Genomic DNA, 21649 nt, shown 5'->3' with positions numbered 1-21649 from the left:
CCTCCTTTTCCACGAGGACCGAGGGGGTGGGCGTTTCAGATCTAAGCTTCTACCATCTAATAGGCAGCCCTGGCGGCCGTGGTTAAGCGTCTGTGAGCAGGGACACGGCAGGTGCAGACGCAGACAGGGGCCCTGGGATGAGCACACGGCCGGGCAGGACGGCGATGGGGAGGGGAGGCCACGTGGCCCTGCAGCCGCAGCCCAGCCCGCCCGGGGCGGAAGGCAGCTCCAGGAGGATGTCCCCTCTGGCCCCGAGGCCGCTGTGAGGGGGCAGCCATCGCAGGAGGAGGGTGGCAGCGGGACATGCCCCCGTGCACATACCTGGTTCCCCCCAGCGTTGTGACACTCATAAACTCCGACGACGCCATCAGCAAAGTGTCCCAAAGTGTCCAGGCAGTTGGTCCCCTGCTGCAAGGCCCCAAAAGCTATATCCTGGTGGTCGGGAACCCTGGAGCCAAGGAGAGAGTCACTCGCTGGGCTCGGGGGCCGCGGGCTCCGTGCCTGCCCCCGCCCCCCACCCCGTGCTCAGAGCCCTTGTCTCACGACGGGGCCGGGCGGCAAGAAGGCTGCCACCAGGCCACATGCCCCCAGCGCAGGCCTGGCCGTGCCCCCGAGACAGCATGGCTCTGAGCCTCCCGACTCCTAATCCTAAGTGCAGGTTTTAAGTCTAAGCATTCTTTCTATCTCGTACCAGGGACAGTTTTTGGGAAAGAAAAAGCCCCTTGTCTCTTCAGGGTTAGTTGCTGCTGACAGTCATTTAGGAAAGCAGTTAATGTGGTCAGATCCTGCCGCCTGGAACTTTCCAGAAGACTTAGGATTGGCCTTTACCTAACAGAGGGGAGACCGCAGGTGGGTGTGTCAGGTGGCCTGGTACAAACAGAGCACGGCAGCACGATGGGGGGCGGGGCAGGCTTCGACCCCGAGCCCCGCCTTGGCTGCGGACCAGCCGTGCGACGTCACACTCATCCTCTCCAGCCCCGTGCCCTCTTCGCACGGTCCTTCCCCGCAGGGCCGCCGCGAGAGCCATGGAGCACTGCCCACGGGCACTCAGCGCAGGACCGGGCCCACAGGAAGCAGGCGGTGGACGGCAGCAAGTGTCACTGACACACGCGAACATCAGGCTGGCGTCCCCCGTGCCCGGCACGGACAGGGCAGCAGGTCCACCCGCCGCCGTGGTGTGAACGCTTGAGATCTGGTCTCAGATGGTGCAGGGCCCGAAGTCGCCCCAAATCACAGGGGACCTCAGGGCGAAACCGTGCTTTAATGTCACTGCATCGGGCGTCTCGTCGGCAAGTCACAGGCCACCGTGACAGCAAAAGCGAAGCGGGCGCCATTAGGGGCTACAGCCCACTGCTGTGAAGCCTCTGGTTGACCAGGGAGAGGCAATGACCAGGGGCGTCCCCCTGGCGATGTCCTTCCCAGAGGGGACAGAGAGAGAACGCTCTGCGCCTCCCCTTCCCCTCAGGGCATGGGGGGCACGGCTTCCCTTTCAAAGCAGAGGGAGCCAAAGAGCGATGGGCGCGAACAGCAGGGGACAGGCCGCGGGACCTGACTCACATCTCTGCGACAAGGGCTCTGAAGGGCCCATCGGCACCCAAGAGGATGGTGCTGACTCCCGCAGTCACAGCTCCCGTGCTCGAGACACGGGACCGGCTATAAAGAGCGCTGGAACATTCGGAAAAAGGAACGTGCCACTTGGAGGCAAAACCTGTCTGGCAAACCCTTTAAGAAGATGAAGTTCAGGTGCAGCCTGAAGCCCGCAGATCCATCAGCGCTCCCTCAGGCCTCGAGCGGGCAGTCATTTAAAAGGACAGGCCAGGTGTAGAGGGCAGCTCAGGAGTATTTCTGTGTCATCAGTCCTCGTGGAGGGAAGCCGGGGGCCAGCGTGGTTATTCCCGTGACACATGAGGTCAAAACCAGCCTGGAGGAGGGGGCACCCCGGGCAGGCCATCCTCCGGGCCTCTCCTGGGCATCGTTACCCGCTGGCCCACAGGTGGGGAGGGGATGGAGCTGGTTTAGCCTGAGGTCTCCAGGGCAAAAGGAGCCGGGAGGGTGAGGCCCGGGCAGGGAGGGCCTGAGGGCTGGAGGCACAGGGCACCCCTCGGGAGGCTGGGGGCTGCCCCTCTGGCCACTCACAGAGCCCCGTCATCTAGCCAGGGGGACGAGCTGCGTGAAGTGACACCTGCGAGGGTTTCCAGGTCTGCGAGGAACGGGAGGGGGGGCCCCGGAGAGCAGCAGTTCAGGGAGCCCGTTCTCGGGGGGCCTGGGGACAGCACTGGGGCCTCGCTCCCAGCCTCCCGCCCCGAGCACGGTCTGCACTCCACCACCTCCAGGCGCCGCGCCCGCTGGCAGAGCCCGGCCCTGGGGCCTCACCTTAGCTCTGGGTAGACATTTTCCAGGTACCACTTGAAAGGCTTGCAGCTAAGTTTCTTCCTGAGCTCCAATCGGCTCTGAATACTGCAGAAGGGGACAAGATTTCTTTATAAATGTAAAGAACAGACGGGCTCTACACATCAAAGCCGGAGACCTGCCGATGAGACAAGAGCTGGGGCAGGTGGTGGAGACCGGACCGTCCACACTTCTGTCCCCAGGACCCCCTTGTCTCCCACGCACCTCCCGAGAGTGCCCTCGCCGGCCTTGGGGTGTGGGCTGACTACCCTGCACGCGCGTGTGTGTGCGTGTGCGCGCACACACGCACGCACACACACACGGATCCCAGGCAAAGCAGCAAGAGAGGGCACGAGTCACGCTTACTTTCCATACGGGACGTTTCTGGCAGAAGGCACTGCTGCGTAATAGAAGTTTTTGTATTCGTCCATCCAGACCTCTGCTGCCCGGCGGGTGTTACTAGAAACAAAACACATCTCCTTGAGCTGTGCGTTGCCATCTTTCTGTCAGTGGTGTCCTGTCTACACTGAGGAAGTGCTGCTGAGGAGGGTGCTTTGGCGGGGAGGGGGGCCTGGTGGCCCGGCGGTGGCGCCCTCCAGCCCCCGGGCTGTATCGGGGTAGCTGGCGCTCCGCAGGCGCTCACTGAACAACAGAACCCGCGCCCTCGTCTCTCACAGAACAGATTGTCACAGAGCACAAGCCCAAGTCAGAATTACAGCACAGGTAGGTATTTTACAGCAGGGACTGCGGCTGTACCATCCAGAAGGACAAAAGTGAATCACTCTGCAGTAACTCTTGCTACGCATCCCCAGAAGGCTGGTGCCAGGGGGCACGGCCAAGAAATCCTCGGCCTCTTCTCTCCAGCCTTTCTCACGCGGCTGGGATAGAGAGCTACTCCTAGACAGCTGTGGGGAGAAGCTAAGAGCACACCACAGTTACTCTTAAAATTACTTTTGGCAGAGCTGAGCTCAGAGAGTGTCCTGTTTGGACCAGGAATGGTGGGGGACAGTAGCGTGTGCCCCACATCTGGGGTTCTTACAGCCCTGCGCCGGAAGGGGAGAGACGGAACAGGCTCCTCCAGGAGGCCAGAAGCATCCGTGCTTACATCTCACAACTGTGGTGAGTACCATGACCCACAATCAATAAGGCCACCGGGACAAGCTGCCTTCGACTGTATGACATGTATTAAAGGCTGCCACACACACACGGCATCAGTATCTCCTCCTGCCGGACTTCTCTGTGGAGCACCTGTGAAGCAGCGTTATGACACTGAGTCTCTGTGCTCCGTACCCCTGGACTCTGGTCCAAAGTAGACTCACACCTTAGTTTTAGAGCCAATGCTCTTTCAGAACCTGTACAGAAGGCGTTCTGTTCTTCCAGGATAAACGCATTAGGGAGGCAATGTTCACCTTTTACAAGAATACCTTCCCTCTATTAGAAAGGTCTCTTTTAAATGGTGAGCCTTTCAAACCATCCGAGTTACAATTACTAAAATAATTTGTTTGGGGCATATATCCTTCGTATAAAGTGACATATGTACCTAGATGGATTGCTGTTTAGAAAGCCCTGTAAGAGGCAGACAATTTGAGAGCACCTGTCCTCTGATCCAGCAGTTCCCACTTCTAGAAATTTACCTCAAGGAAATAATCAACCAGGAATGAAAATACGCTCAATTTAGCACAGTTTATAATGGCAGAAAAAATAGAAACTATATGACCGTTAACAGTAAAGTGGTCAAACACATGGACTCCTCCGTGGCCATGAAAGATACTGGTGTACATGTTGCCTGCTGCCATGGACTGATGGCCCTGACTTGATGGGTGAAATTACAATGGATAACAGAACAGTACATAGTCGAAACGTGTGTGGAGGAAAAAGAAGGGTGGGGCGGAGGGGGACGGAGGGACAGGGATATTGAAGGATGTTTTCACCAAATTATAAGGTTTTATGAATTGCAATCACACAGTGGTTTTAAATCACCTAAGGCATTAAGTGATTAAGTCATTCCTCAACTCCTAAATGCAAAACCACCTTTTCTCTGTCTACTTAATAAAAAAGATACGTAGGTAGCTACGGAGGAGCGGGGGGGAGAGAGAGAGAGAGAGAGAGAGAGAGAGAGGGAGGGAGGGGGAGAGAGAGAGAGAGAGAGGAGAAAGAGAGAGAGGGGGAGAGAGAGAGAGGAGAGAGAGAGAGGGTGGGGGCCGTGACGGCCTTGCTGAAGGCCTAACAGACCCACGCTGCCCCCTAGTTCTGAACCCTTGGTCCCTTTCCTCCCCACATCTCCAGTGTATGGGACTCCCGGGCTGTAAAATACAACGGAAAAGTTTTCTAAAAACGAGTGCCTCTTCTTTCCTTAAAAAAAAAAGTGCATAAAGCAATGTTTTGTGTATTTTAACGGACTGTTTTCTGAAATCCCATGCTCTGCTGGTAGATATCAGTGCTTTGATTTCAAGTATTTAATATGTCTCTACTAGAGGTTTCTGGGAAGCATCTCATGCTGCCCCGGGGGAAAACGTACATTATCACTGTTTGTTTGATTTTGTAGAATTCATCGTATAAGAGCATATTTTTGTTTCTAACAGAGCAGAAATGATGTTTAGACAACATTCGGGAAAGGATACACTTTTGGGGAGAAGGTAATTTGGTCAGAACCATCATTTGATATTTGGCTTCTATTAAAGTTCCCTAGAAAGTTGATACGCTACGCTAAGAATCCAGCTTCTGTACAAGACAGGTATACTTATAATCTGTACTTAATCGAAGTTTTCAAATGCCACATAAAAGATAAGCTGGCCATCCTCCCCCCGTGCACGCCCACCCTGCTCTGAGGTTTCCCTGTGTCCACGGGGGCATCCCGTTAGCAAAGTGTGTGACCGGCAGCCTGGGGGTCACCCTTGAGCCCCCCCGGCCCCCTCCCGTCCATTAGGAAACACGCCTGCCTGGGGCCGCAGCTGGCACCTGGCCCTGGCCACCGGCTCTGCCCGGCCCCCGGCCCTGCAGTGGAGGGGGGACACGTCACTCGCACCATCGTCTCCTCCTGGTGTCATCCTCGCGGCCCTCTGCCCAGGGGCCAGAAGGACCCCCTTAAAGTTCAAAACAGAAAGTCGAGTATCTGCGTAAAACCCACAGGAGCTCCCCCTCCTCCTGCATCGAAACACACCCAGTTTCTCTCAACGCACAGGGTGCAGACCCGGCTGGTCTAGTCTCCCTCGGTGCCCACTGTCCCCTCGTTCTCTGGGCTCCAGCCATACTGGGCAGCCTTCTGTTCTGCAGGTTCATCTCAGCACTGAGGACCTGCTCCCCACGGGCTCCTCTGGCTCTGGGACAAGCGCCCGCCCACCCTGCAAACCTGTCCTCCTGCCCCAGCGTGTCGACCACGTGACCACTTTCTGCCTAGTTCGCGGCATCTCTCGGAGTCTGAAGTCATCTTTTCAGCTGAATGCTCCCGTCTCCCTGGGCCAGGCTGGCTGGCCTGTGCACGGTTCTGTCTTTCGCATCTGAAAGAATTCCTGAGGAAAAAACGTCGTCCCCCGCACTGGGAATCCGCTGTTTTATCTTCAGAAAACTCTTCATTTGGTGTCTTCATGTTTGCAAAAATCTACCTATCATCTATTGTGTATTATCTGCCTCTATAGCACAATGAGTCTTGGGCTTGAATTTGTGTGGCTTGCCTTTAACGTTGTTCACATGTTGCACCTTGAATGGGAATATGTAATTTAAAAAGTCCAAGGGCTCCTCTTTCCTATCTCCCCATAACATGTTTTTGGCACACGGTTCGGTGACCAGTCCCGCTGGCCCTACCCCGTCCTGTGCCCCACCCTGACCCCCGGCCACCCCAGTTTGCTCTCCATCAGGACAGCTGTGTCTCTCTGAGGCTGTCCTGCACGTGACCTCGTGCCCCATGGAACCTGCTGAGACCAGCATCTGTCACTCAGCAGAACGCCGCTGTCCTCAGTCCCTAGAGATGCCCTCGTCACTGCCGAGCGGCGGCCCCCCTGGAGGACACGTTTCCACACAGCCCACGGTCAGCCCCGTGTGCGGGGCGGTCAGCGGTGCTCTGGGCCCTGCTTGGCCTCTCGGCCACTTACCGGGCAAAGACGGTGCCACTGCCGCCGGGGAAGGTGTAGGGGTGCTGCTTCCGGAACACGTGTCCCACGCGGCTGCAGGGGATGATCTCCAGGCTGCCGCCGCACTGCCACACGCGGAACGAGATCTCTGAGGTGGTGAACGACACGGGGTGACCGAGAGCCCGGGCCACCCCCGTGGGGTGCGGATGCCCACCCTACCCCCGTGGCCTGAGGCGCTGACACCAGGGAGCACTCCCTTTCCAGAGGGCCCTGAACGTCCAGCGTGGGGACCTCTGACACCACGTGGAAGTATGTACGATTTTAAGTTGTCACTGAAACCTCGATAAAGGTGGAGGGAAAAAAAAAGATGGAATGAAAGGTCCTACTTCAGTTCACTAAGAGGGTGTCTGCACAGCACAGTGTCGTTTTACAGACAATGTAAAGTAGTGGAGACAGAAGGAAATAATTCATGCCAAACAAACTACACACTACCCTTAGATTTTAGCACTGATCAGAATTACAGATGCCAGCTCTATCTGTGTCACCAAATCCCATGTTTTCATGAAAGAATTCTATCTGAAATTTAAAAAGAAGTAAGAGTGAGCCTACGGAAACATTTTTCAAATTCAGACTAGAAGCCCTGCAACAAGAGTGATCCCCTGGTCTACTGAGAACAGGAAGACTCCTGGCATCAGACCATGCGTCCCTGTAATGTCACAAACACCATGCATGAGACATGGCCTGGAACTCCTCTCTGACCGGTTCTCCATCATGGAGACTACATGCGTCTTCTGGGTATCAGCACTGAGTTAGAAAAGGCAACAGACAGCACACGAACGGCCACGCATCCAAGGCATGAAATGCCCACAATCAGCCCTAAGGTAGCTGCAACAGGCAATCATACACGCCATCTTCCTCTAAAACTTCTTTTAAGGGCCCCAAGCACCAGCACGCACCTGGGCTTTCTCCATCCAGGACAAAAACCACCTCTTCCCTTAAATTGCAAAACTTATGTCAGCCCTGCGCACCAGCAGGCGTCCAGCCAGCCGGCCAAGTCCAGTGGCCGAGGGTACTCGAGGAACTGACAGACCTCACAGCCACCCCAGCTCTCACCAGCCGGTAACCAGCAGGCTGGCAAAGGCTGCTCTTCACCTGCGTCAACACAGATTCTACCCGCCGAGTCAGGACACGCGTAGAGCAGGCGCTGGTCACGGCAACATGCGTACACATGCGGCCCAGAGCATCCACACCTGGGAGAAGCCTGGACACGCAGGCACCCGACCGGGCTCCTGTCCTGACTACCAGCCACTCCGAGAGGCTGCAGCCTGAGCCAGAGGCCCGACTGAAGGCGAGAAACAGTTTAAATAAGAAAATCAAGATAGCATATTCTGGAGGGTTAGATGTCTTTTTTTTCTGAAAGACTTCACGAGGTTGGTACGGAAGGGCCTTTCCTCTACATCGCCCTGCCTCCCTGACAGCATGCTGGGGAGTGAGACAGAACGGTAGGATCAGCACTCACGGCAGCCAGTGCAGACGGGCCAGAGTCAGGCATGATTCGTGTGGGCCACAAGGCCTCGTGTGGTGGCAGGCGCCGGGCTGCGGCAGGAGCCCCGTGACACCCACTCAGGCGCCAAACAGCATGAACTTCGACTTGGATCTGGCGAGCTAAAGCCAGAGACACCTCCCCAGCAGGAATGAGTAAGACATGCGGCAGTTCTGGGACTTTAATGGCCATTTCCCTTGTCGTATTGAAAACGCGTGGTTATAACCACCAAGGCTGAGCAGTGTCGAACAGAACTCGACTAGGAGGCTCTCTGTAGCTAAGGAAATAAAATTCAAACATACAGTTGCCTACCTGGAAAATTCAAAATCGGGGCCCACGAAGGCCCCCTGGCTTCTGTATGGGGAGCCTATTAAACCAGTAGGGAGCCATTCAGAGACTTGGTGGAAGAGTTTTAAGGCCAAGGACAACTACAGTTATATTCAACTGATTTCACTGAACCCTACAACATGGGGATGATTACTCAGGACAACTTGGTGGCTTTTTAAAAAAATGTATTATTTTTTTAAATATTTATTTATTTATTTGATTATTTATTTATTTTGGCTGCACTGGGTCTTAGCTGCGGCATGTGGGATCTTCAGTTGCGGCACGCAGACTTCTTAGTTGCAGCATGCAGGCTTCTTAGTTGCGGCATGCACGCGGGATCTAGTTCCCTGACCAGGGATCGAACCCGGGCTCCCTGCATTGGGAGCGGGGACTCTTACCCGCTGGACCGCCAGGGACGTCCCCAGCTTGGTGGCTTTTTAATTAGGCCGTTTCTGTTTGCATTTGGCTCTGCGAACAACCAGCTCTGAGACCTCAGTCCTTCCAGAAAGCGTGAAATGAGATGATGTGATGGGGGCAGTCAGCATCCTTCCTAACGCTGCAGGGATGTGCTGAAAGGACGAATAATGTTCCCAAGTAGACTAACCCCCGCAGCTCACAAGGGCCAGGGATCGGGTTCTTCATCCTTTTAAAAAATTTATTTATTTATTTATTTATTTATTTAATTTTCTGGCCACACTGCGCACCTTGCAGGATCTTAGTTCCCCGACCAGGGATTGAACCTGGGGCCAAGGCAGTGAAAGCACCGAGTCCTAACCACTGGACCGCCAGGGCTCTTTGTCCTTTTTAATTGCTTCAGTTAGACTTACACTGTCGGTCAGGAAGTCTGGGAGCACTAGTGGATTTGGTGGGGCACACCTGGAGGGGGTGTTTGGATTTGGCTTGGGCATCCCTGTCCCCTGCTTCTCCTAACTCGGGCCCACACAAGCCCTCAGGCTGGACAACTGCTGGGGGTGTGCAGGCAGCACCCAGAAAATCAAGTCTGAGCAGTACCAAGAAGAGAGAAAGACTCATATCACGGACTCTTCCTGCTGAAACCCGTGCCTGTTTAACCCTGATGAGAGAAGACCCTCCAGAGCAGCCGTGTCAGAGCCTGTCACGGGAGGAGGTGCCAGGATGCTCAGGCCGGGTGGCCCCAGCCCTTCCTCCCTGCCCACCATGTGTCACCCTACCTGAGCCCCTTGAGCCCTTCCAGGGAACCTCGCACGGGGCAGAGCTACGTAAACATACAAACCAAACCAACAATAAACTAGGTAACAGAAAAGATTATTTCCCCTCTCGCTGGTCTCTGGGTGTAAGGTCTCCTTTGATATTTAAATCAACACTCTCTCTACACCCTGACACAAAAGGCCACCTGCCCTCCAACCACATAAGCCTAATGGCACTCACTGCTGCAAACCCCACCCGTTTCGGTCCCCCCCGAGTGGTGGTCCTGGCTGGCTGGGCTTCCCCAGGGAGGTCTGCAGGGTGAGGGTGACTCAGAATGCCCTTCAGAAGGTTAACAATCCTTCTGAAGCCTTACGTGCTCCAAATCCTTCAAATCAAGCCCTGGCTAACTGTCAGTGTACTGTTAAAAAAACCAAAAGGCATCTGACTCTGATCCTTCATCCTGGTGTAGTTACTGAGTCTAAAGAAGCTTTCAGAATCAACCAAGGCAACAACCTCTCTCCACAGATGAGATGCTATCACTAACATTAATATCATAAAATGAGAGAAAAACAATGGGCTTGTCTAGTCTCTTAAACTTAAAAAAAAAAAATCAAAGTCTCTGTTACAAGTAAAAACTACTAAAAGTGACAGTGGCATCCTTTTTACCTCCTTTCCTCGCCCCCCTCCCCTCCTCCCAGGGTATGTCTACCCAGGGGAGAATGTAATCTAACAGCATCCAATAGCCAAGGAGACTCAGCTCAAAAGCTTCAAGTGAAACGAACAAAAACCCCTAAACAAATAAATTAAGAGTCGTTTTATCTTTATGGAGTAAATACAATGCAACTATCAATAAAGACCAAAGTCTATAAAATTTCAATGTCCCTAAACATAGGTAAAATGATTTGTATGCATTATTACAAAAAACAAAACAAAACAAAACAACACGAAAACAAATTAGAGCCATTCACAAAGTAGTCAAGAAGGGGTGAAGTGCCACGGCCTCTCCACCCTATCTGATTCCCAGGGCTACAATTCAGCCAGTCCGACAGGCTTCTCCAGGGCTTACTTTCCACCCTATGTGGCTAAAAATGAATCAGAGAACCTGAAATACTCCCCCCATTTTTGTCAGCTTGCTTTCCAGACCTCGGATTCAGATGACATTAAAAAGTGTGCATTTTCCTTCAAAGACTTAATATGTGTCTAGCATAATGCCCAACCCAAGACACTTTTAAGAATAAAAAGGGTGCTATTTATACCTTATGGAGGACTAATTATGTTCAGTAAACGGTCGCTTTAATGTCTTTACAAACCTTTTCCCAGTGGCACCCTGCATACCACAAACTCTTGCTTAACAGTCTTTCCAAAGCTTCCACTTTTCATTTCTACCCCTCTTGGTGGGCAGGAAAAGATCACGGTTTCAGCGGAATTGGAAACGGTTTGGTGTCTGAAGACACAAGGCTCATACGTACCCAGGTTTTCTCCTCCCCATACATCCATCATCATGTCATATTTCCCCAGTTCTTCAAAATAGAACTTATCCATCACGAACAACCCTCCAGCAATCATAGGGGTTCTAAAGAGGCAGAGAGGGCAGAAGGGAAGAGAGGGAGAGGTCGAAGGGCAAGGTTAGATCGCCGGCGTTCTAATGCCAAGGTCAAGCCTACAGGCGGACCTTAAAAACAACAGCACAGCCATGGTCTTTGGCTCAGAGCTCCGGGTGCCCCTCTCTGCTTGACCCCTGCTGTCTTCAAGCGCCCCCCTCGCCCTGCTCAGATGCTCCCAGGTGCGAGGGGCTGCGCGGAGCCTCCCTACGAGAGGGCAGCCGCCGGGGCTGGGACACTCGCCGACAGCGCCCTAGGCCGGTGCTCGGCTTTCCTGTGCCGCGGTCTCCTTGGAGGATTACAAACAGTAAGAGGCTCAAGCGCCCGGCGCACAGGGAACGCTCGATGATGGCAGCTACCCGTGTCCTCATCCCGGGGCAGCTTCCTCCTCTGTTGGACGGGACCGTCATCTTCTCGCGTCCCTATCAGCCTGGGGACAGGCCAGCGACAGAACCCCAGGCCTGTGCCTGCGGAGTCGCCGTGAGAAGTCAGGGCCCCGGGCCGCACGCCTGGAGCTCACTGCTGACGGGGGACAATCGCCGCAGTGCAGACGGCGCCGGCGTCTGCAGGGTCCCCCTAACCACGCGTCCCTGGGGAGGCGTCCTCACCCCACCGGGGCGCGGCTCAAAGCCAGCGGGTAGTGATACCAGTGCTTCCTCTGGGGGACAGGAGGGCGGAGCCCACCGAGGAAGCGGAGCCCAGCGGGGGCGGGCAGGAGGGCCCACTCGCTGCCCACCGCCTCCCCAGTCCCCGAGGGCAGCCCGAGACCCCACCCTGTGCGGGAAAACGCTCTACGCCACCAAGACACGAAGGACGTGCAACTGGCAGATTTGATACACGTACATAGAAAAATATCTCTAAATACTTTACCCTATAATCTGGAGGCAGAGACTGTCCCCTGAGCTAGGACGAGGGGAAATGGGGGTGTGGCTGGATGGTGAGAGCTCGACTAGGTCCCTAGGGAACATGGGGCCTGCTGTCTCATCTTCCACCCCAGAGAAGGGCACCCGAAGGACGCCTGCCTGGCACTTACTTTATGGGGGCGACCGGGTTCCCCTGCCGGGACCGTCTCTGCTCGGGCGTCATGTAATCCCATTTGAACACCAAGTTCCAGTCAAAGCCTGCTGGTCACAGAAGAGAGAAGAAACACAGGATGCTGTGAGAACAGGCTGTCTGCTCCCGGCACCTCACAGCTGAAAAATATTTGGTATTTGGAATGGACTCACGGTAACCCAAACAAAGGAAAAGCAAACAAACACACAAAAACGACGCAGAGGGAAGAGAGAGTGACTGGTGGGGGGCAGGGAGACCAGCGGGGAGGACGCACATTGAAATCTTCTCTCCCCGAGAAGCTTACCCAAAACAGAAGATGTGGGTCAGGCTTTTCTAAAACCAAAATGCATAAGAATAAATGTGAAATAAGAGAACCGGAGTCTGTGAGGGCATATCCAAGGGCTGTAAGGAGGCGAGAAAGAAGAGGGATGGATTTAAGAAAAAATCTGCCAGGTGCCCCCAACATGGTCCCAGGGAAGGGACGGCAGGGAGGGGCAAGAGTAGGTGGAAATGAGCTGACAGAAGCAGTGAAGAGGCAAGCGAGCTTCATGTCTGATAACATGGCACCTGCCCTGGGTCACTTCTAGAAGCCACAGGCCGTGCGGGGTGGCAGAGCCCAGGCCTGGCCCCTGGACATGGTTTCTGGCTTTCGCAGGCCCCTGGTCCACAGCTGTCGGGTCTTGTCCTTACTCAGAAGGTACCCGGCACACCCCACCTGCGGACGCTCTCCAGAGCATGGGCCGCGTTGCCCAGGGTCTGACAGCCAAGCCTCACTGCTCCAGGGCCGTCCATCCGTCAGCCCTCTGCCATCAGGCTTTCTGTCCGCAGGGCTGGTGCAACGCCTAAGTTCAGACTTGCCATCTGTGTGCTCTGAATCCAGCATTTATCTGCCCTGACAGCCCCGGTGCCTGCAGCCTGAACAGGGTAGGATGGCACAGGGGCTCGGGGGCTCCTGGGCCAGCATGGCACACATTATGGCTCAATCAGAGGACAGACAGGTGCCCCAGGTGTCCTTGTGGAGCGCAGCGGGCTGGCAAATGGGGGCTGGAGGGCCAGACAACAGTAATGCACGGAGAGGAAAGAGACAGAGATTGATTGCCTGAGGAGCCCGGCTCTCCCCAGACATGGCCTGCTGCGCACACAACCACGGCCACCCAGGGAAAAACAGACGTCCCGGCTGCACTGCTGACAGAACACAAAGGCCTCGACTGGCCAGCTGATGTAACATTACCTGCATTTTGGGGGGAATGTTCATTATTATTTAGTTTATCAATTTGGTCCGAAGAGCCAAGCTATATTAGATTTTAAAAAATCTGCTAAAAACATCATCCTTGATTTTTTTTTTTTCCTAAAAGGGGTTTGGTAAAACGCTCTTAGAGTGAATCTGGCCTGGCCCTGGGGCAGCAGGAGGCCGCTCCCATGCAGGGCATCTCAGCGTCTCGCACCGGCTCCGCCGTAAGCGGCTGCCGCGGCGGAGGGGAGGAGAACGGTCACATCTCAGCTCCTGCAGATCCTCGGGGGAGGGGGGACACACTCTGGACACTAACGCTTTCTTGACAGCCAAGGCTCCAAACTCTTTACAGCCCCAGCGTGCTCACCATCTTCTAAGACTCTCCTGGCTCTTGTTTCCCCACCTAAGTGCGTCCGGCCAGAGGCCTCTGGGGAGCTGCCTGGTCACAGCCCTGCCCTCTTCCGGCTGCCCCGTGCGGCTGCACTATTATCAACCTGTTTCTCAGACAGGGACGCCGAGAGGCGGAGGGAAAACAGCTCCCGTGGCGACACGGCCTGAAAGAGGCACCAGAGCCCGGGCCTCCCCGGCCGGTCCCAGCGTTCTGCTTTCTGTGGTTCCGTCCAAGGCCACGGGTCTACTGTCTTCTTTTTTGGATGTCAGTTGACCCTCAGTCTGTGTGTCTGTCTGGAACAGTCCGTCTCCTAATCAGCTCAAAATGCTGCAGATGGGAAAAGAAGCCCCTCATTTTACAGAAAGAAACAGGGGTGCTAGGATGCTGGAAAAAGAGTTCACTCATCTCAGGTGTGAAAAATCAATAGTGAATAAATTACACACGGAAGGCAAAGGCTCTGACATCTCTTTTATATCTCTCTCTACAGCAGGCTTCGCTGAATTCTTGGCTCTCAGCCGAGGTCTGAGAGGCAAGGCCTCCAGCCAGCTGAGATTCAGAGCATGAAGCATTTACTGGGCTGTGTGGGAGCCCTGGGGCCACAGGTCGCCCCCATATACACACAGTCCTGGGGTCACAGGGGAGCCTGCAGGGCACAGGTCACCCCCATACACACAGTCCCTGGGACACAGGGGAGCCTGGGGCTACAGGTCACCCCCATGTACACACAGTCCCCGGGACACAGGTCACCCCCATGTACACACAGTCCTGGGGACACAGGGACAACAGTAGGAGCCTGCTCCTCAGGCGAGGCTAGCATGACTCCCGTGTACCCAATCAGCTTCGTGAAGCTCCTCACGAGAACAGGGTTTCCCCAGGTGGGGTCCAGGAGCCCCTGGGGTCCTCAGGCCCTTTCAGGGGGTGTGTGACGTTAAAACTCCTTTCAGATTTATGCTAAAGCCCTACAGGCCCCTTTCAATCTCATTTTTCCAAAGTGCAGGAAGGAGTGTTCTGGAAGCTGCAGGACGGGCAGCGCCCATGTGGCTGCATCACCTGGTGTTCTCACCGTTTCTCAGCCTTACCTTCTAACACAGCAAACGCTTATCGGTACGGCCTATGTGAACAAAGCTCTTTGGGGCCCTTCAATATGAATTTTTAAGAAGGTAAAGAGAGTATCAGACAAATCACTGTGGGATCCCGTGGCGGAAGGGTTTGAGGGGTCACACTTGAGCCGCAAGGACCCCAAGGAAACCGGCGGGGTCATTCAGATAAAGGTTCCCCAGAAAGGTTCCACCACGGCGGGACGTGGGTGGCCCGCGGGCAGGAGAGGCTGACAGCCAGGCCGCGGGAGGGCTGCACTCTGCAGGCCTCGGGGCCCAGGAGTCACGGGTGAGCGGGGCGGATGGGCTTCCAGCAGGTGATGGACGCTGCGGTGAGGGGGAGGGTGGAGAGGGCAGACCCCCATCGGCCTGGCGTCTCCGCACCGGCTCCCCCGGGGCCGGCTCTGTACGCCAGGCCGGTGCCAGGGACGGGAGCCACGCCTACCGTCTAGGGGAGGCAAGGCCGTTTCTGCCCCCTGGTGAGCCCCGCCAGCTGAACACAGGGGCGCTCTTGGCCGTGGCCCCGCTCGGTCGCGTGCAGGCGCCGTCGCCGTCCCTGGGACCCGCGCAGACAGGCTGGGCCCTGTGCAGCACCTACCGCCTTTTAAGTCCGCAGACGCGCCCACGTACTGAAAGTTGTCCATGTTGATGACGTCGATGATGGGGGACACGACGCGGGTCCTGTCCTGCAACGCAGCGAAGGCAACAGCAGGTGTCAGAGGCAGCCAGGACCCGCACAGGAGGAGGCCTGAGTCTCAGCGCTCACGGGGAGACCGCCGCGCCGGTCCCCCGCCACCCCACGCCCTGGGGCGCCCGGCTGGGCACCTGCAGCCCTGCGCTGCGCTGGGTGTTGGGGGCGCAGAGGACGCTGCCCCCCAGGAGGCGCCCGAGCGCACGGGGCTGCCCTGCAGGTGTTCACTGGCTGAGGGCAAGCCTCTCCCGGGACCGCTCCTTAGTTTTTTTTTGTCCCCCTAACAGCCAGGAGCAAATGTCAATTTTTATTAATTCCAAAGAAGGAGTTCTCAGAGCACACCAGCGTGAGACTATAGTGTTTTATTTAGTGTTTTCCCAAATGTCAAACCTCAACCATGGAGTAACTTTCATTCTAACAGGATCTAAGCTCGGCTGTACTTAAACATCAGTAATTTGCGAGCTGCAGGAAACCTCAGAAAAGGACTCACGGCTGAGACGCCCACACAGATGCGACCACGGGCCTGGGAGCTGAGTGTGGTGTAGAGGCTCCAACCTCATCACAGCGGATGGTGACCAAAGTGACCAGAGAACCCGGAGCCCGAGTCTGTCTCACCCGTGATTCCACCAAACACAAAACATTCCCTTAGGTTGAGGCCTTTCTTTATGCCACACTGTCACTGCTCTGCTTAGAGTTTGGGAACACAAGGGTCTTTGAACTCTCCTGCCCTCTTTAAACTGGGCTAGTTGGTGCTAGGGAGGAACTCTGCCCCACGCCAACAGGGAACACAAGGGTGACGCTTCCCTGAGCCATGGCAAGAACCTGAATCAGCCAGAGAAAGACTTCGAAAAACAAATTAGTAACAGGGCAAGCAGAGCTAAGAACATAACACGTCAGAGCACCACGCTCAGAGAACAGAGGGAAGCTCCACCACCACCAGGTGCAGGTTTACAGTGTGGAGCCCCAAGCGCAGAGGGTGACGTCCTCCATGCCTGGCTCAGCCCGGGGACGGCGCCACAGACCGTAAACTGTCCCACGTCCAAGTCCACTCCCTTTATTTTGATTTCCTTTGACAGGACTAGAATGAGGGAGAATGACCATTCTCAACTCTTCCCTTCCTTTCTTTAGGAGGTGGGGGGCTGTTTAAATAACCCTGACAGTCTGACCACGACGCACGCGGCCTCCGTGTGCCCGGATATCTTGTGCAGCTTTCATCTTGCCTCTGCGTCCCTGGGACACACAGCCTGGTGGAGTGAGGAGCCGGGGACGGGGCCCCCAGGATGGGCATGCGTGTGTGTGTGAGAGGACTCAGGGAGGGACTCCGCGAAACCCGCTTTGCAGCCTGGGCTCTGCCCCCTGTATGAGTTTTGGTTAAGTGATTAAAGTTCCCTGAACCCCAGTTCCCCCAACTGTCAAGTGGGGGTGAAACCCTGGATTAAGGTAACGTGTAAAGCATCCAGCACGTAGTTAGCGCTCAGTAAACGGCAGTGAACATGAGGGTCGCAGCACTGGTAGTTTGTCTTATTTCATGTCTCAGGACTCACTGTCAAACCGCGATCCCTGCTATGGTGCAAAAAGAGTGACTTTACTATTTCTCTATACTTTCATTACATCTACTTTACTGTCTCAAGGAAGTGCTTTCTTAGTAGGAGGAAAGAGAGTCAATAAAACAAGCAGAAGGCAAGAGAGATATCACAAGAGGCCAAAGGTGATACTAGTGATGATGTTTCTAGAAGGCGAAGGTGCACAATCCCGCATCAACTGACAGCCTCATGCGTCCCTGTGGTTGGGACTGCCCCTCCCCACGAGCCGCAGCCTGGGTCTCAGGGCGGCACTGCCGGGCTGGGGACCCTGCCCCCTCTGAGCTCAGAGAGTCAGTCAGCAAAGCTTCAGGCAGGGAAGGAAGACCCCCCCTAGGGGAAGGGCTGTCTTAGCCTCTGCTGACCCTGGCCTCCTACCTGACAAATGAATCTCCCCTATTGATAGATTCCTGCGGTGGATAAAATCCTCGCAGGACAATGTCAAGGAGGCCCTCGCCCTGGCCGCATCCTCACCTCGGCCACCCTCTCCAGGAGGGGTTCCAGCCAGTGCTCGTTGCATTCGCAGTGGCTGTCCAGGAATGTCAGGACCTTGGCCTGGGCCGCGTCGGCCCCCCGCACCCGCGAGCGCATCAGGCCTGTGGAGTAAGTCCAAAAACACGTCAGGGGAGAATGCCCAGGGAACGCGAGAGAAACAAGAACTGTACCCCCAGCACCTGCACCGACACCTCCCCACGCAGCCCTCTTGCTGGGCACGGAGTTTATCGCCAACATGCGTGGAGAGATCAATACCCCCCTTGCGGTTACCCAGGTAAGAGTTCTGTCAGGACCTTTTTTTTTTAAAGTTAATTGGATGACTGAGAAAACAACTTGGAACTACTGCCTTATGAGGAAGGCTTTTACATAACTGAAGTCTCCTTCATCAAGCAATTGAAATGTGAAACTTCTAAAACTACCCTCCTCTGACACAGCAACAGAGTTTTCTAATTAATTGGGCTAAGGCACGTGTCACCCAGACACTTCAAGTGCTAATGGGGCCAAATTTAATGGTGATAACTTAATGATAACAGTGCTGTGAATATCTGTGTGTTCTAAGACTCATCACGAGCCAAATTAACATAAATGATAAAGCCCAGTTGTTTGGCTTTTACACAAAATTAGTTACACTGTTGGTCAAATTACACAATTTATATAGCTGTGATCTGTTAGTAATATTATTTTTTATTATCACACATAGTAATAGTCATCACTAGATGGTGTGGTCATAAGTGGCTTCCGCTATGTACGCTGGGCTTTATCTATCCATGGAGATGTGAGATTATTCACAACCGGTAAGGACAGTGTTGTGAGTTCTTTATGCAGCACAGTGGTCAGAAAGGGTTTTCCATGATTCTTAAAGAGCTGCATGCTAGAGTAGGAAAAAGGGCAACGATTTCTAATTCTGGTATTATGGAGCAGCTTGTAATAGGCAAACCCTCTCTCAGAGAACAAGTATAAACTGAGCAAAACAGAAAATGCAACTATAGGAAAGGGCTAGAGTAGCCAAGGGCAGGCAGAAACTAGAGGGCATTCAACCCTTAAAAGAAGAAAATCACACAGAGTGAAATCCCTGTAAACATGGTATTTGCCCCCGATGCTACCCTCCAATCCACTGCAGTGCAGCCTTTTTTGGCTTGAGGTGTCAGAGGGTAGAGTTTGGGGTTGGAGAGTGGCTGGAAACAGAAGGAGGAGATCCTGAGAAGGAGATAAGTCCCAAATCTGGTGATAACTGCCCTTAAATCCTTGGCTGATGCCTGAACCTGCAGGCACAGGGGAGACCCCAAGGAGTCCATGAAGAGAAACAATTAGAAGACAGAAAGAACTAAGATTTCAGCTGGAATCAGGGACACAATTTTTGGCAATTGAGTTGTGCCTAGAAGGACTTGGCAGACACCTCATTTCTACAGAAACTGCAGAGGGAACACATTTAGGAATACGGACTATGTCTCAGGAATAAGGGATTCATCCAAGATACACTTATGCTAGCAAAGTACAAAGAGACAAGCCTACACAAGTTCAAAGTCATGAACTAGTAATGTAATTGCCCAGTATAACAAAGATCAACACCCTAGAGAAAGATAACAGAATCCAGTGTCTCTATAACATACCATTCACAGTATCCAATATAAAATTTGAAAAATTAGTAGACTAGAGAAGAGAAAAATGTGATCCATATCCAAGAGAAAAAAAGTCAATAGAAACTCACTCTGAGATGACTCAGATGTTGAAATTAACAGATGAGGATTTTAAAGCAGCTATTATGATAACTACACCCAAGAACTCCAAGGAAATGATCATTGGAATGAGCAAACATGGGGAATCTCAGCAGAGAAATGAAAACCACAAGAATTAAATGGGTATTCCAAAACTGAAAACTGCAATTTTCTGAAATGAAAGAACTCACTGACTGCGTAACAGCAGATCAGAGATGTCAGAAGGACCAGTGAATTTGAAGATGGATCAATAGAGATTGATCTGTCTGGTGAACAGAGAAAAAATACTGAAAGAGAAAAAAAAGCCTGAGTAACCTATGGATAATATCAAGTGGTATATCATATGTGCACCTAGAGTCCAAGAATGAGGCATAAAAAAATATATGAAGAAATAAAAGGCCAAAAATTTCCCAAATTTGGTGAAAACTTCAACTTACATATTCAAAGGGATCAGCAAACCTGGAGCAGGATAAATAAAAAGCAAATCAAATCTAGGCAAGTCACAGTCAAACTGCTAAAAACCAAAGATAAAGAGACAATCTGGAAATCAACGAAAGGAAACAACCCATAACATACAAGGAATCAACAATAAGCTGACAGCTACATTCTAAACAGAAAAACAGAGGCCAGAAGACATTGGAATGACATTTTCAGAGTGCTGAAAGAAAAACTAATGGTCAACTCAGAATTCTATTCAGAGAAAATACTCTTCAGCAATAAAGGAGAAAGAAAGACTTTTCAGATAAACAGAAATTGAGAGATTTTATTGCCTACAAGAAAAACTAAAGTTCTAAAGGTTCTCTGGGCTGAAGGGAAATGACACGAGATGGAAACCTGAATCTGTGGGAAAAAATGAAGATACTAGAAACGAAAAATACGAGGATAAATTTTAGAGTCCATTTATACATTCCAATTTCTTTATAACTGATTATTTAAAGCAAACATTTTAACACTGCACTGTGGGGTTTAAAACATCGTTAACAACATATGAAGGAAACCACATGACAACAGCAGTACACAGGACAGGGAACAGAAATGGAATTAAACTGTTGAAAGGTTCTTCTATTTAATGTAAAGTTGTATGGACTCTATAAATAGACTGTTATAGGTTAAAGATGCATGTTGCAATCCTCAGAGAAACCACTAAAAGAAATGTATAGCTAAAAAGCTATGAGAAAAATTAAAATGGAACACTAAAAAAAAAAACACACAAAACATCACTTCAAACTACATTACAAAGCTATAGTAATCAAAACAGTATGGCCTTGGCATAAAAACAGGAACATAGATCAATGGGATAAATGGAGAGCCCAGAAATAAACACACACACATATGGCCATTAATTTACAACAAAGGAACCAAGAATACACAATGGAGAAAGGATAGTCTCTTCAATAAATGCTGTTGGGAAAGTGGACACATGCAAAAAAATGAAACTGGAGCCCTATCTTACAACACACACAAAAATCAACTCAAAATGGATTTGAGACTTGAACGTTAAGACCTGAAACCATAAAACTCCTCGAAGAAAATATAGGTAAGCTCCTTGACATCAGTGGTGGCAATAATTTTTTTAATTTGCCACCAAAGCAAAGGCAGCAAAAGCAAAAGTAAACAAACGGGATTACATCAAACTAAAAAGCTTCTGCATAGCAAAAAAAAAGTATTCACAAAATGAAAAGGCAACCTATGGAATGGGAGAAAGTATTTGCAAATCATATAACTGATAAGGGATTAATATCCAAAATATATAAAGAACTCATACAACTCAACAGCAAAAACAAAGCAAAATAACTGGATTAAAAATGGGCAGAGAAATTTAAAGACTTTTTTTTCCAAAGAAGACATATAAATGGACAACAGGTCCATGAAAAGGTGCTCAACATCACTAATCATCAGGGGCTTCAAACCAAAACTGAAATAAGATATCACCTCACACTTGTCAGAATGGCTGTCCATCAAAAAGACGAGATATCAAGTGTTGGTGAGGATGTGGAGAAAGGGGAACCCTTCTGCACTGTTGGTGGGAATGTAAATTGGTGCAGCCACTGTGGAGAACAGTATGGAGGGTCTTCAAAAATTAAAAGTAAAACTACCACATGATCCAGCAATTCCAAGGAAATAAAACCACTATCTTGAAGAGATGTCTGCACACCCACGTTCACTGCAGCATTATTTACAACAGCCAAAACACGGAAGTGTATTCAAAAGCTGCTAAGAGAGGAGATCTTAAAAAGTTCCCATCCCAAGAAAAAATATTTGTCACTGTGTGAGGTGATGGGTGTTAACTAAACTTAGTGTGG

General features: G+C 52.3%; 1 protein-coding gene across 1 annotated transcript in view; it reads right to left on the bottom strand.

Annotated features, from left to right (window-relative positions):
- GALNT2 (polypeptide N-acetylgalactosaminyltransferase 2) overlaps nucleotides 1-21649 on the bottom strand; it is a 184142-nt gene that overhangs the window by 9993 nt on the left and 152500 nt on the right. The window contains exons 7-14 of the mRNA XM_024117061.3: nucleotides 17611-17732; nucleotides 15464-15551; nucleotides 12127-12214; nucleotides 10962-11065; nucleotides 6477-6603; nucleotides 2755-2847; nucleotides 2374-2457; nucleotides 322-448 (exon numbers count right to left, since the gene is read on the bottom strand). Coding sequence (XP_023972829.1) covers nucleotides 322-448; nucleotides 2374-2457; nucleotides 2755-2847; nucleotides 6477-6603; nucleotides 10962-11065; nucleotides 12127-12214; nucleotides 15464-15551; nucleotides 17611-17732 — 833 coding nt within the window. The remainder of the gene's footprint in view (nucleotides 1-321; nucleotides 449-2373; nucleotides 2458-2754; nucleotides 2848-6476; nucleotides 6604-10961; nucleotides 11066-12126; nucleotides 12215-15463; nucleotides 15552-17610; nucleotides 17733-21649) is intronic.

The sequence above is a fragment of the Physeter macrocephalus genome, chromosome 20 (assembly GCF_002837175.3).
Source record: "Physeter macrocephalus isolate SW-GA chromosome 20, ASM283717v5, whole genome shotgun sequence".
Classification (NCBI taxonomy): domain Eukaryota; kingdom Metazoa; phylum Chordata; class Mammalia; order Artiodactyla; family Physeteridae; genus Physeter; species Physeter macrocephalus.
This window is presented reverse-complemented; position numbering and strand designations above follow the sequence as displayed.